Source organism: Aythya marila, assembly GCF_965140915.1.
Source record: "Aythya marila genome assembly, chromosome: 16".
Classification (NCBI taxonomy): domain Eukaryota; kingdom Metazoa; phylum Chordata; class Aves; order Anseriformes; family Anatidae; genus Aythya; species Aythya marila.
This window is the reverse complement of record NC_139057.1, coordinates 1,568,257-1,583,078: the sequence shown is the minus strand read 5'-3', so window position 1 is coordinate 1,583,078 and position 14,822 is coordinate 1,568,257. Positions and strand designations below refer to the sequence as shown.

Here is a 14,822-nt window from a genome sequence, read left to right as displayed (position 1 = left end):
CTCTTCCACGTGATAAATGGGGTTAGACCTCTACGTGCAGGCTTCCAGAAGATATTCAGCCATGTACATGAGAGAGCAGGAATAAAAGTTGGAAGAAGAGATGACTGCAAAGCAAATTATGGAAGAGAAGGATAGCAGCAGGAGTCTGGGAAACAGCAGAAGGAGCTGGGGATGTGCCGAGAAGGTAAAACCAGTAAGTACAGCCAGGAAACGGGTGGTGAGGGGGAGCTGGCTGTGGAGCAGGTCTGCAGTGAGTAAACACAGGGAGAAGACTTAAATTAAAAAAAAAAGTGCATCAAATTAAGGTACTCAAACGGGTTATTCTTTTAACGTAGAGAAGCTTTTCCTTGGTCTTTCTGAGGTGGCACATGTATTTCTCAGTTGTTGGAGCAGATTTAATGTTTTTTTTTCTGTCAGTTTTGCTGTCGCTTTTCTCCCAGATGTAGAAAAACAATTTGTTGCGTTAATGTTTTGTTTGGGTGCTGCAGTAAGTTGCATCACCTTTATTTCTGCTACAGCCCTTCCCAGGGAGCTGGCAGGCACGTGTAGTGCTGCTTCATCTTTGAGTAGTGCAATCTGAGCTAAAAAGTGCCTAGGGCTGAATTTCGTACTGGTGACAACCTTGATGCTGATCCCCTGCAGCCAGTAGGTTCCTGCCTTTGTTTTGGGCTCCCGATGCCTGGATTTGTGACAAGATCTGAGCTTATTTGACGTAAAATCTCTTTTTCAAATGCTAGCAGCGGCGTGCCTGCTGATGAATGGGGTTTCTGATCTGGGTTTGCCCTTCTCATGCTGTAGCCACGTCGCTACCTCGCTCCCAGAGCAGGCACCCGCTCGGTTTGTCGTGGTCTGTGCGGGTGGTCGGGCCCTCAGCGCTCCTCTGTGTCGGGCTTCTGTGTACAGATAAGAAATTTCCTGGCCAATTTTTGCTTTCAGACTTCCAGGGATGCATCATTTGCAGAAACTATAAGAAACAGGCCCCGCGTTTTGTTTCTAAACCCAACTGAGGGCAAACTGCTCATCCAAGTCAACGAACTAATCGAGCTTTCCTGAGGCTTCCGCGTTTTGGAAAGTCGCCTTGGTGTAATAGAATAACTGCAAAATAATTAATTGTTGAAGAGACTAATGAGCTCAGTTTTTGGAGCGGCGCTAATCCCGTGTTGAACTTGCTGCACTGAGCGGGATTTCCTGCTCGTGGCTCCCGAAACCGTGCAGCCAAAGGGGTTTCAGTGCATGGGGTAGGAGCCGGCCGAGGATGCCCGTGACCCGTTGTCTTGAGTCGTTACAAAATAGAAGCTCATCTAGTAAAGCTTGGTTTACGTACTTCTGAAGAACTTCAGTAAACAGTTTAGATTACTGGGCAGTGACGGATGCTTCCGATCCGTGTAGTTCTTTGGCTCAATCTCGTTAAGTGAAGCCGTGTCCTGGAGAGAAGGGAGAAGTGGTTTTGGAGGCTCGGTGAAGGGGATCTCCGTGCGTTTTTGGGTTTTGGTGTACTGCGAGGATTTCAGTACTTACGTGACTAAGTGGATATTTATTTTGCCTTAATGTGTATTTGATTAGCTATAAATACTGGAAGCTCTAAAGCCTCTATTTCGCTGTCTGTCTCTAATCTTGGCTTTTGAGGAGCGTTTAATGTGTCATTGTGGTTACAATTAATCTGCGTGTGTTTTAGCAATTAGCATTTATGTGCGGCAGGCAGGAGCAGACTCTGGCGACTGTCAATCAGCGTCTGCAATGGGCCATGAAAAGGGAAAGGAGCCTGAAAAGAGCCATGAAAAGGGCAGGTGAGTTACTGCCCAGTGACTTGGCAGCAGGGACGTGGTGGCAGGCACCCCCTGTGGCCCGAGGGGCTTCTGCCACTTGGGGTGGCGAGGAGCACGGGAGCAGCAGGGTTATCGTTATCGTGGTGGCTGATAAAGCCAGCTGGTAAGTTACTGGGTTAATGGGGCAGAATTTAGTGTTTCCTCCGTCTCTTGTAACAGCTGTTAAGTTGTTGTAACTTCTCTTTATGCGGAAATGTTTGCTTTGAAAACAAGCTGCGTGATCTTCCAGGAAAAATGCATATACCTGCTACCTGAGGCATGACACCTCAGTTAACCTTAAATATGTAAATAAAAATCAAAGCAATGAGTTCCTCAGCCTGGCTAGGAGTTAATCTCGCTGTTCTATTATACAAACAGCAGCAGATGGAGGAGGGAAACAATTTGCATTAAAGAGAGAGCACCTCTGGCAGCGTGAGGGGTCGCTCCGTGTGGAGCCCCCAGCCCTGAGTGCAGGATTGCTCTGCTAAGGATTGAGAGTGCCCTCGTTGTCTGCTTTGAGGCTTTCTGCTTTTTAAAGGAGGTGGAAAAAGTGAACAGCGAGAGGGAGTGGCAGCAGAGTGGAGTAAATCAGGACCTGGGGAGGATCTGACGTGATCGGGGCTGGGGCCGCTGCTGGCTCCTTGAGCGAGGCGCTGCCTCCTGGAGAACATGGCTGGGAACGATGGTCCCTGCCCTGCTGGGGGTTACAGGAGGAAGGCTTTGTGCTGGGGTCCTCGTCAACGTGCTTTAATAAGGCTGTGCAAATGGATGTCTTGTCCTCCTGCTTTGTAAGCCCTGTGCTGCCCTGCAGCCCTCTGCAGGAACGGGACTTATCACCGTGCTCTGTGGGGACAGCGCCCGAATGCCCCCATTTACAGGGATTTACCTTCTTACAACCTTTTCGTTTGTGTTTGGGTTTAGTAATGATGTTTTTGTTAGTAGTCCATTGTGATTTTTATATATTTCCTTGGTAGCTAGCCCTTGTAAAGCAGCTAACTAATCTGTTTTGTGGCTTTCTGTTTTGTTGATCACTTCACTTCTGTATAAAACCTACACTGTGGTACAGGCTGGAAACCACTGATTACTGTTTATTTTTCAAGTAAACAACCCCTTGGATTTTATATTAATTAGCACTCCTCTGTTATAGGCTGTTTATCCCTTTCAAAACCTTGGAGGCTAGCAGGGCTGGGTGCCACCGGGCCCCTGGGCATGGGGACAGGGCCCACAGGCACCTCTGTGGCGTGTGGGGTGGCTCACTGGTGTACCTGTGAGGATGGGGATGGCTGAAAGTCCCCTGGCCATGGGGGCCTGTGGGTGGCCAAGTTCATCTTCAGGTTCTTGGAAGAGGAGATGGGAGAGCGGTGCTCTCACCTGAAAGGCGAAAACGGGTCGTGAGCTGGTTCTTGGCAGTTTCAACCCATACCCACCACGCACGCACTTCTCATCATGCCTCACCTCAGGAATTCACGGCTCTCTAACACCATCTTCCTTCCCACAGGTGCCGACGTGGCCGTGACGGAGCCCAGCAGCTCCGACAGCCGCGTGGAGCGCTCGGACCCCTACGGCAACGTGGACGAGGCGCTGGTGGGCGGCGAGGCCAGCTACCTGGCGCAGCCCCTGACGCCCGACAAGGAGGACGCGCTTCAGGCCGCCACCGTCGCCAACCTGCGGGCCGCCCTGATGAGTAAGAACAGCTTGCTGTCCCTGAAAGCCGACATGCTGGGAGAGGACAGCTCGCTGCTGTTCGAGTACTTACCCAAAGGCACGCACTCTCTCTCTCGTAAGTTTGTGTTTTTGTATTTATTTATTTATTTTTGTTTACTGACGCTTTAAGTGGAGTCGTTAGTGAGAAGAAAACGCAGGTCGCTGTCTTATTACTGCCAATGTATTTGCATCTGGTTTTAAGTTCTGCTCGGTCACACTTGCCGTGAAATTTGGAAACGTGGTTTTGGTATTGATCCAACTTCGATGCGAAGTGCTGAAGCTGTGGAAGGCAAGCACGCGATGTGTGCATAGCTCTTGGTGTCAAACGCCTGGTTTACTTGTTGGCAGAAGGAAGTTACGATCCAAATACACGTGTTTGCGTCCCTTTGTAGCTACAAATGTTTTGAATCCAAAACTGACTGATGTTGAAACTGAAAAGGGGGAAACCTGAACGTTCATAGAAACAGTTATGATGTTGTAGATGCTGCGATCTTTCTCCTGTTTCTGGCAGGATCTCTAGGTAACGGGCAGCTATTAAATTGTTTTCTTACGCTCGTGCGTGGAAATGAGTGTTTCTCCGTGGGTGATATGTCAGATGCAGCTGATTTGCAGCAGCCGGTGTGGACAGCTTATCTTCCAGCACATTTTCTTCATTGCTATTGTAAAATACTTGGATTCTCTAGCACTCTGAGAAAGAGAAGCTATTAATGCTGCATTTTAGTAATCTCAAAAGATGGGGATATCTTCTGTGATAGAGTATAGAACAAGCAGTGAGTTGTAGTACTGTGTGTTCATTTTCAGCAGAAAAAGAGTATTTTCATTTACACTGAGAAAATTGACCAATTAAATAGAACGAAAGTTCACCTAAGATATCTATTACGTTTTTATTTTCCTCAATGGCAAAAAAGGGAACTTGTAATGGTCACCTGGGTTGCATGAAAAAGGGAAATAACTGTACGACATAATGTCAGTCTTGGAGCCTCTTTTCCCTTTACATGTCTGAACAGGAGAATTTTTATTTATTTATTTTAATCTGTCTAAATTTAGAGAGAAAATAAAGGTTTTGTACCTTATTCTGCAGCTTGTATGTCTGGGTGGAATTGCTAGTGCAACATTCTTGTTATTCCCACAGTAGTTCACTTACTGAATGATCTCCAATTAAATCAGATTTAGAAGGTTCCAGCTAGGCTGCTGTGTTGAAAATCCCTTCGTTGCAATGATCCAGCAAAGGTCCTCCGTGGCAGGCTGGCGTGCAGGGAGAAGAGTGCCCTCAGCTGGCACCAGGGTGGGGTAGGAGCACAGATCACTGGACGGCTGCGAGATTTATGTGCAGGGTGTTAGAATCTGTGATTCATGACAGATGAAATCAGTGGTTTTGTCTCTGTCATGATAAAGTGGAATGATGACGGGACTGCACTCCATCCATCATCTCCTCCTTGGTTGGAGGATTTTAGATTTTCCTTAAAAAGCTGATGGACCACTTGGCTTAAAGACAAATGAGTGTAAAGCAGCCATAAATTTGGGCTGGAAACTACAGATTGCCTACCCAGCTGAGAAGTGGAGTTCCCAAACAGGCACGGTGTAGGCAGAACTCCAACTGGGTCTGAAATAAAGCCGGACAGACTTAGAAGTCGGGGTAAGCGTTTGATGGATGCGGTGACTCAGGAGGTGCCCTCCAGTCTATATTTGAGGTACCTGCTTTCCAGGCTTCTTCCTATTACTCGGATTTCATTCAGCTAAGCTTTAATTAGCTCATCTTTCTGGAAGAGAATTGCTTAAGACGAAAAGATAAACTGCTCACTTTGTGCCTAGCTCTCAACAGTAAGTCGATGTGGCTGTGGCTTGTTAAGAGAATTTTTACAGAAGCAGGGAATTAGGGGATGCATTTTTTCTTTTATGTTATTCAGATCACAGCTATCTATTTATTTTAATCACTTGAAGAAGATGTTCTGATATGACTCGCTTGTTTTTAAGTGGTCATTATTGAATACAATAGGAAATCAAGTTTAATGAGAATTTTCAGCATAAAAATGACAGCAAAGCAAGTGATGAGAAGAATGTGGAGCTCTGAAAACACAGCCTAGGTTGGTGCTTGCTTTGTTAGGTGTTTTTCACATTTTTCTTCAAACACAATTTGAGGATATTGAGTCATTTTAAGTCCTGGGTTATACCCAAAAAAACGGGGGTGATGGGGAGGGCAGGAACACAGCGAACGAGATTCTTTTTTTAAATACAAAAACCAGCACAGTGTGTGGCAGTTCTCACCTGCCTGATTTAAAAAGGAAACATGCCGATCTCAAGAATTTTAAGTGACAAATCTCTGGAGTTTAAAAAATGTAAAATGTATTTCAGACCTTAACTGCTGTCTCTAGACTGTCTGTGTTTTCTTAGGAGCTAATGCAGTGAGTAACTGACTCAAGCAGCAGTTTTAACATCTATTTTCTGGAGGAAAAGACTTAGTTGAAGTGGAGAGATCAGAGAGTATATTATGCATGTTTAGAAACGGCTCATCAGGATTGTAAAGGGGCCGTAAATCTCAAAGTTACCGCATACATTACAAGTTTTAATTTTTCTTCCACATAGTTCCTACTGTTATAAAAGTTAATAGAGGATACCCCAAGGTTTTCATTTTACCTCGTGTTCTTTTTTCCCTAATTCAGTATATATTGTAACGATATATGAGCTGTGAAATTACTTAACACTCAGTTAATGGAAAGTGAAGCACAGGATGTGGGGAGTTTTTTGCTTCTTTTAGAGGAGCATCGCTGCAACACACTCAAACTTAAATACAGCATTTCTAACGTTAACTGGTTCAAACTAATTTAAAAAATAAAGAGAAAAGTATCCTGCCATCCCGGTGATGGGATTGCCAGATAACCTGTGGCTGAATGGCTTTGAGAGTTCATGAAGCTCATGGCATATGGTCGAGATTGACTTTATCATCATGCTAGTCAGAAACCTGAAGAACATAGTTTTTGCAGGAAAAAGTAAGTATCAGATGTTCATGGATAACACCGATGTCATCTTGGGTATTATTAGTTAACGAACCTGCGTAGCTTCTTTTTGGAGCTTTTTTTCAGACGAGACCATGTCAGTTGTTCAGCTTTCCTCATCTTTACATGTTTTTGTGGGCTGCCTGCAAAAGGTTATCCTTCGCCTCTGAGAACGTCTGGTTTATTTCACTGATGGTACTGGACTTTGGTGGCATTGTTGCGTGCGGTTCCACCACATCCACACAAGGCTCAGAGGCTTTAGTTGAATGTTCTCAGAAGTTCCTGCCAAGTGTAGTCAAGAGGACGAGGATTTTAATACTCATTAGAAAGTGAGTCGGTTACTTTGCATCCTTGTGTTCTCATTTAAGAAAAGAAGCCTTTCAGATTTTGGGGGGATTGGGTCTGACTGCCATAAAGAGCAACTCTTCCACATTTTGGGAACAGTACATTGCACACTTCTTTATATGTCTAACTTTGGCTTTTCCTGTTTACCCTATTGCAACTGAAACTGTTTATAGAAGCAATTCCTATGGAGCGTGTTGTCCAAGTGATTACATGGTGCACAGAGCCCTTTTCTTTTGGGCAGCCCAGCTAATACTTTATTTTTAGTTAGCGGTTCATCGGAGCCAATAATTTATCCTTGCACTAGATGTTAAAGGAACACATTTTACGCAGTGGTCAGCTCTCCCAAGTGGGAGTTAAAGGTATTCACTTTGGCACGACGATTTTGAACACGGTAAACCCAGAGTTAGGGGAGAATGGATGTAATTTAAAATGAGATATTATAACCTTTGCCTTTGTTTGCCACAATAGCTCACTGTCCAGCTGCCAGAGAATACTGTATTCATGTAAATGCTGCTGAACCAGTGCATCATCCTCCATACACAAAGCTGGCTGAAGGAAAGCACTTTTCATTTCTGGTTTAGAAGTTAGGATACTCTTCATTAAAATCTAATGAATGCAAATTTTGAAGGGAAAAAGGTTTCTCACAGTTCTGGTCAGAGTGGAACAAAACGTGAATTCGGGTGCTGCTCGCGTTCCTGTGTACGAAGTACGGGTCGCCTTTGTGGGGTTCTCTGCTTGTGGTCTAGTTGAAACCAAATAAATATCAATGATTGTTTTAAAAACCACATTTGTACCTTTTTGCTGTGTTGTACGTGTTTGTGGCTCGTTGTGGATGCCTGGGTTTGTTTCTCCTTGCTCTGTTTCATTGCTCATCCATTAACTCGTGCTTAAAGAAGGGTGCAGTTTCTTAGGGACCTGGGTAACTCCAAAGGTGTTAATAAGGAACGAATAAAGTCACACACCCCCCGGCTAACCTCACTGCATGCCAGGGCACTGCTTTTGAGGGAAGCACAGCCCAGCGCCGCCTGTAAGCAGCCTGAAGTCCTGGTGTGCAGCTGGGACCTCCAGACCCAGGGAAAAATGTGGATGGCTGGGCAGGAATCCTGTGGCTGGCCTGGGGATGTATTCCTGGTGATGGTTTCTGGCAGGAAATAATGATAAATTCACTTTTTCCCCCCCATTTTTTCTCCCATCTTCCCTTTATGGGGTCTTGGCACTTTGGTCCCCTGCCTTTAAACTAAAAGAGCAACAGATGAGCCCCAGCAGAACAAAACCTTCAAGTCTTGTTATCACACTTCAGCAGAGTTATCTAAGTTGTGAAAGATTTTAATCTGTGATCAAAGCAGAGGAAGGCAAATCAAACATCCAGCTTGTGGCACTAGAGGAGAATTTCCTTTGAGAGCTGATTTAAAATTAAAAAAAAAAAAAAAAAAAAAAAAAGGTTTGGGATTGTTCAGATTTAGAAACCTTTGTGCAGTTTCACTTGAACGCTTTGTTGGGACCCTGATCGCAGGGTATTGTATTCAGGCAAAGTATAAACTTTTGACTTGTTATTCACAGCTGCATTAAAGACTGTGGGTTTTTATGTGCATAAAAAATTCAGTCGTACTCGTTTGTATTAGAAATAAAAAGGCTTGAGGGCACAGTTTGCTTCAAATATGAATTTGCTTACTTTTTATGAATTTGCTTATTTTTGTACAATATTCGCTTCTGATTTAGCTTGCTTGCTTTTCAAAAAAAAAAAAACAAAAACCACCAAACCTGCTCAATGCATCATTGCAACGTACAGTCAAGGTGTTTGTTCATGTCTGTTCAATTATTTGTAACATACGCCGGTCGTGATCACACGCTCTTCATTTCTCTATGGATTTGTCACTGATTGCCAGCGTCGTTTTGGGGATATTATGCACTGTTTGGCTGTTGCTACAGGATAGGCGAGCAGGTATGACTGCTTCCATCAGACCAACCATGTTTTCCTTGCAACTACAGCAGGATTTTAGGATGTAACAAGTGTTGGGTAGGATTCAATAGCTTTGTACAACTATTTGAACTCCCATGCTTGCTAGGTATAGAGTCAAAGCCATACATAAATATACATATTTCATCTTTTGTAAAGCACTTTGAGATCAAGGATGAACAGTACTGTGTTAAATAAAACACTGAGGTCAAATCTTGAGATCTGAAGCTGAATTTTCGAGAAGGTTTAGTAGCAGAACGTTTGTCGTGTGTATGTTATGTAAAGATTTGAATGTATACGTTTGAAGTGGTGCTTCTCGAAGAAGTGTCTTCCAGAAATGTGATTGCTCTGGACGTTTGTGCCCCACCGTGCTCCTGCCTCCCAGCGGACTCCTTAGTGGCCATGCCATGGGATAACTCCACCGCATGCATCTCACACGCAGACGAGACGTTTTGGGTGGGGAGGCTGGGTTTAAACAAACAAAAAAAAAAAAAAAAAAAAAAAAGCCTGGCATCACTGTACTGCTGCATTCCCTCCCACTGCCAGAAGATAAGCTGCGAGTGCTCATTCCCTGCCTTTTCGAGGCCTTTTTAAAAACCACCAGCTGGTGCTAGTTCACGTGGGTGAGATTCGTTTCCTGTGTTCCCCAGGGCCTGGCACCAACTTGAATCGTTCAAGGGGCGAATGTGATGGCAAAGTGGAAGCACCATCTCCCCCGCTGCCTTCATCACACCTTGCCACTCAGAGCCCCCCTGCGATCTGCTGCTCTGGTGACATGTCACCAGAAGCCATGACAAAAGGAGAGATGCCTGCCTCAACCCAGGTAAGATCGTGGGGGAAAAAACCCAAAGGTATCCGTGTAATTGAATAATCCCCAGTTAGGAGTACTTGGGAAGACCGTAATACCTTTTATTTGATCTATTAGCTGGTTTTTAAAAAGATAAGGTGATTTTAAAACTAGAAATCCACTGAGGTCAGGGCTGGCATAGTCCTCATTTTCCCCTTTCAACCTTGCCTCAGCAGAATGTGCATTCAAAAAACTGTATTTACTTATTTATTTTTTTTTTTAAAGAAAAGAATGTTTAAGAATATTAATGATGGCATAAAAATAGCCAAGCGCCCAGCTCTCCTCTGTCCATTCCTGGTGTTTCGAATTTGGGTTTCTTGTAATGATCCAGATCAGGTTAGCAGCAGACTGTATTTATTAGGAGTCTGGAGTTTGACATAAAATCCATACCTTTCTGTAGCTTTCCTTAGTTTTCCTGTTTTTCAGTGACCCTTTCGTCCCATTAGGCACGTGAGGGGAGCAGAGATTTTCCTTTGCAGTCACAGCAGTGCACAGCGGGTCGGTGAGATCGGCTCGCAGCCGCCTCCCCGGGCTGCAGCAGACCTCCCTCACACAGGGTTGCCATCTGCCGCACGCTGGCATATTGCAAATGGGTTAGGGAAAAAAAAAAATAATAAAAAAAAAAATCAGCTTTTATTTATAACGTGGATTAGCAATGCCAGGGAGCGTTGCGTAAAGGGAAGCGAGCAGAACGTGTTTGTTTTCTCTGGGCTTTGCTGTGTGGACAGGAAGATTAGCCGTGTGGGGCTAGGGGAAGGTTTTCTGCTCCTTTCCTAGCTGCTGGAAATCTGTCCTGGGCTCCTGCTGGCCTGAGTGGGAGCTACAGATGCTATGGGGCACTGCAAACCGAGGAGTGACTCAGTTACCGACTTAAACATGTTGATTTCTGCCTTTAAACGCCAAATCTTGTAGAATATGGCCCGGTTAATTTAGCTGCTTGGACAAAGCTTGGTAAAGGTGAATAGTGTTGCCAAGCCCCCTTAAACAAGGGACGAGGGGACTGATAGGAAGGGAGGCTGAGCATTAGCTACGAAGATGCCCTGTAAGTGCTTGCCTTAACCTCAGTGTGCTTTTCGTTTGCAGGCCGCTTACGATGGGTTTTTAGCACTTTGGCAGTTTAATAACTCTGACACGGGTAAGTAGAGAGTAAAAACACTTATTTTTAATTACCGTTACTTTATGCCAGGAGACAGTGATTTGTGTGTGTGCATTTCTGTTCTAGATCCGTGTTTTTTGAGGTCTGAAGACATGGACTTAGCTAACGACGGCCTGTTCCTAGATTCAGCCCTAGCCAAGAGGCTGACCTGCGGCTTCTGCAGGAGGGTTTTCGAGTGTGCCGAGAAGCTGAAGGAGCACATCCACGAGCACGCCTTCTCCATGATCTTCCCCTTCGACTTGGCTGCCTGCGCCTGGCCTGGCCTCGCCGACGGGGTGCCTGCCGGCCAGCTCGCCCGCTTCCAGTGCTCCAAGTGCCCCGCCAGCTTCACGCTGAAGTCCAACATGGATCGGCACGAGAAGACCATCCACTTCAACTGTAAGAAGATGCAGTGTCCTCACTGTGCCAAGCTGTTTCGCGACAAGACAGACTTAAAGAGGCACCTCATGTCTGTGCACTCGAATGAGCGGGCCTTTGTGTGTCTCTTTTGTGGCAAGGGCTTTGGTACGCAGAAGAACCTCACGAACCACGTGAAGGTGTGCTGCCTGGCCTCTGCCCAGCTGGGCGGGCTGGGGCTTTTGGACAGCGTAGAGCAAAATGAGGAGCCCGAGGAGGTGTAGCTGCTGTCGTGTGTGCTAGACCTGGCTTTTAAACTAGGAAAAGCAAATTGTTTCCTTGTTTTCTTGCTGCAAATAAACTTACCGCAGGTGTAACAGAAGAGTTAATTCCCCAAAACCGATCAGGTTGATAACGTGCTGGTTCCAGATACTGTGTAACTGCAGCCACGGTGCAACTTTTCTGTAAAGATAACTTCTGTCAGTCTGTATAATGGCACTTGGGATATTTTATTGGTATGATAATACGGTGCACTTAGTGTCTTAAACTTTATTTATCAGTAGATCTCAAAGTGCTTTATAAAAGAAATGGTGATGTTTTTTCTCATATTCCCTACGAAAATAACATACCGAAACTTGTGAGCGTGTGTTAGCAGTAGAATTAATACTAGAATTCAGTCTGCAGTGTTCTGCTCTAGTGCTCTGTCCATTAGAGAATTCAGACATTTCAGGGGTTTTCAGCTCATGATGAGCTGTGAAAGCACAGGGTTGCTTAGCACTGGAAGTTGTTTATGAAGTCTGTGTTTCTGTCTCATTAAAGGAGAGGGTGGAAAGCATGCTGCTTGTTCACATGTGCAACAGGGTATGGCGTTTGGGCTTCAAAACTGTCACAAGGTTTATATAGTTTAATACTTGATATGTTTGAGCGTTTTAGGAGTTCTCAAAACTAATGGGGTAGAGCTGGGGCTTTCTGGAGTTCTGTAATTTTTGACTGATTTGTTTAATATAATTATGTTAGCCAAGCTGAATCCGTGTTTTTTGAACGTGAAGATTTTTATAGATCTAATTGTAAGGTATGGTGTACGTACAAAATCAGGAGTGGTTGTTACTGGAAGGTAGAAATCTTGCTGTAATTCATATTTTGTTACATGAAATCCATTTATTTTTTTTTAAAGTTAAATATTTACGTCTCTTGCTATATATTTACATGCAAAACCAGATTATAGTAACTGTTAAATGAAAGTAGCATAATTAAGTGTAGTGCTCTCCAGCTGCGCTGTGCAAAGCACAGCTCGTCAGCAGTTTGAGCTTTAGTGTTGCATGTCTTCTAGCTTTGCTTTCCTCAATGTGCAGGGCGTACAACCAAGGAGACTAAAGCAATTTCTTTAGAGGTCTTCAGAAAAGTTAGCTCTCTCCATCCCGTTGCATCTCAGGAAGACAAAAATGCAAAATGGTTGTGCTCAAAGTGGACTGCAGCAGCCTGGAGGTCTCCCCAGTGGGGAATTTCTTGCAAGGCGTTTTCCTGTGGAGTGGTGGACGAGAAAGACTTGCTGTTCCCTTCTGCCCCGTCCCCGCAGAGAGCAGATGGGTTATGCTGGTGTAGGGCTGCTCTGCCCATTCCTGCTGAAAGCCTCAGCTCTAGGGACGCAGCTCCATGCTGCACAAAGGCTGAGCTTCTGAGAGCTGGGAAGCCAGAGTTTCCCAGCTTGCCTTAGCTCTTACTCTTCATTTAGGAAGGGTATAGTCAGAGCTGAGAATACTTTCATGCGTAATCATTGCAATACACCGTACTTTTTTCTTTATTTTTTTTTTGTCAGTGTCTCATTCATTTCTCTTGTCGTTGTTCCCATCAACTTCTTTGGCATCGTGTCTAGTTCATGGTGTGTTAGCTGTGCTTGTTACAGTTGTCATCTCGTTAATTGCCTCCTAATTTACTTTGCTCTTCAGTGATCAGCAAAGTGAGACAGGAGGGAGGTGAGTGAGCAGAGAAAGTTGTTACTGAAATGCGTCTTACCTGGTAATCTGGGAGCAGCACGGTGGGATTTGTCTGAATCAGAAAAGCGAGATGTCAGCAAAAGTAATTTCAGCAAGTTCTAAAAGGTTTTGTTCATACCGTAAGAGTTTCAAAGACATTCCAGGTTGGTTCACTTTTTTTTTTTTTTGTGCTGCAAATTTTGATGCCATTATAATATCAGTAACAAGGCTGGCTTCTGTAAGGTATTCAAGGGACAAAAGGGATGGTGTTGGAAACCCAGTCGCAGTCATCATCGCAGATGTGGTGTGACCTCTATGTCCAGCACGAGTGCTTGTCCAGTCACACCTCACCATTCTTAATTAAAACTGGCAGAATCAACTTTTTTCAACAAAATCAAAAATTTGAAGGTTGTGACTTATGAACCTCAAACTGTGTATGAAAGTGCTCATAGAACTTTTTTGAAAACTTAATTCAATGCAGAATTATTTTCCTGCAGTCAGGATAATTCGTTGCCTCTAGCAGAGGTTTAAGTAGTGCTTTACCTTGCCTGTGTGTTGGGGCGCTTCCTGCCCTCAGCACAGAGGTTTTGCAGTGTTTACCCGCAGGTTCAGCAGCAGATTTCTTTGTTTTTTAGCCTTAGGATCATAGGGTATGGCCAACAGTGTCTGCATAGAAAACTTTTTAAAAGGAGGATTTTTGTGTTAGAAAATAGGAAGATAATTGGAACTGAAAAGTTGACAAATTGCATATTTCTGTTTGCAATCTTAAATATTAAGAGGATTAACTGAGCAAAACCAGTCTTAAAGTTTTTGAGTTCTTCATAATGCACAAATTAGTGTAGTATTTCAGTGTTAATTAACTTCTTATTGGTTTACACAGTTAAAGTAACTCTACCAGGCAGAAAATCATTAGTGCATCAGAGGCTGCTTCATTTGACAGCCCCAGTGAAATAAGTTTTTGAGATGACAATACCAAAGACTTGGTGTTTTTTTTCAAGCACTGTTGGGTTGGTTTTACAAATGCACATCTGTAAACATTTCAGTGAAGTACATAGCTTTTCACTGTGATCCTGTTTGTGTTACTTTCCCTGGTTTTGGTGCTGTCCTTCAGACAGTGTCCGGTAGCTAGCCGACTACGGCGCTGCTGTTCATGGTCTCAATGATCTTGTTAAAGATTAGTTCCTAGGACCTTAATGCTGCTATGAAATATTGTCATTTAGACAAAAGATTATACGTATACCAAAGTTGGTACGTTGTTCATTAAATATATGTGCTCGTAGGCACGTATATTCAGCGATACTGTGAAACTGTGAACTCCTCAGTGCAGTTATTTTTCTAACAATGCTGTTATTTTTCAGGTGTTTACTTTTGTAGATACAAAAGCTAAATATATGGCTATTTGGTGGAAAATAGTTTTCAATAAAACTATAGCTGCAACAAATGTTTGTGACTGTTTTTAAACGTAAGCATACCAGTAGCTAACAACGTTATCCTGTAGTGATTTCAGATGATACAGGCGAAAGTAAGCACGAGGGATGTTGGAATCAGTGTTACTGGTGTGATGTTGGGAACACATTTTGAATCTGACCTAAAGATTTGCTTCTCCCGCTTGATAAATGGAAGTAGTTAATCGGTATGATGAGTTTGTAACTTCTCTGGAAATGAACGGTTTTGCTGTTCGGGACAGGTGTGTGGTTACACGTCCT

At 44.0% G+C, this 14,822-nt stretch overlaps 1 protein-coding gene across 6 annotated transcripts in view; it reads left to right on the top strand.

The window, feature by feature from the left end:
* Positions 1–14,822, top strand: part of ZBTB46 (zinc finger and BTB domain containing 46) — a 54,243-nt gene that overhangs the window by 29,408 nt on the left and 10,013 nt on the right. For 5 of the 6 annotated variants that reach the window (XR_014318631.1, XM_082773506.1, XM_082773507.1 and 2 more), the window contains exons 5-8: positions 3,304–3,585; positions 9,455–9,627; positions 10,735–10,786; positions 10,874–11,185. Coding sequence is in view for 5 of the 6 variants with exons in the window: in XM_082773506.1 (XP_082629632.1) it covers positions 3,304–3,585; positions 9,455–9,627; positions 10,735–10,786; positions 10,874–11,185 (819 nt within the window). In the remaining variant the exon portion in view is untranslated. The remainder of the gene's footprint in view (positions 1–3,303; positions 3,586–9,454; positions 9,628–10,734; positions 10,787–10,873; positions 11,186–14,822) is intronic. The other variant, XM_082773510.1, reaches the window with a different exon arrangement.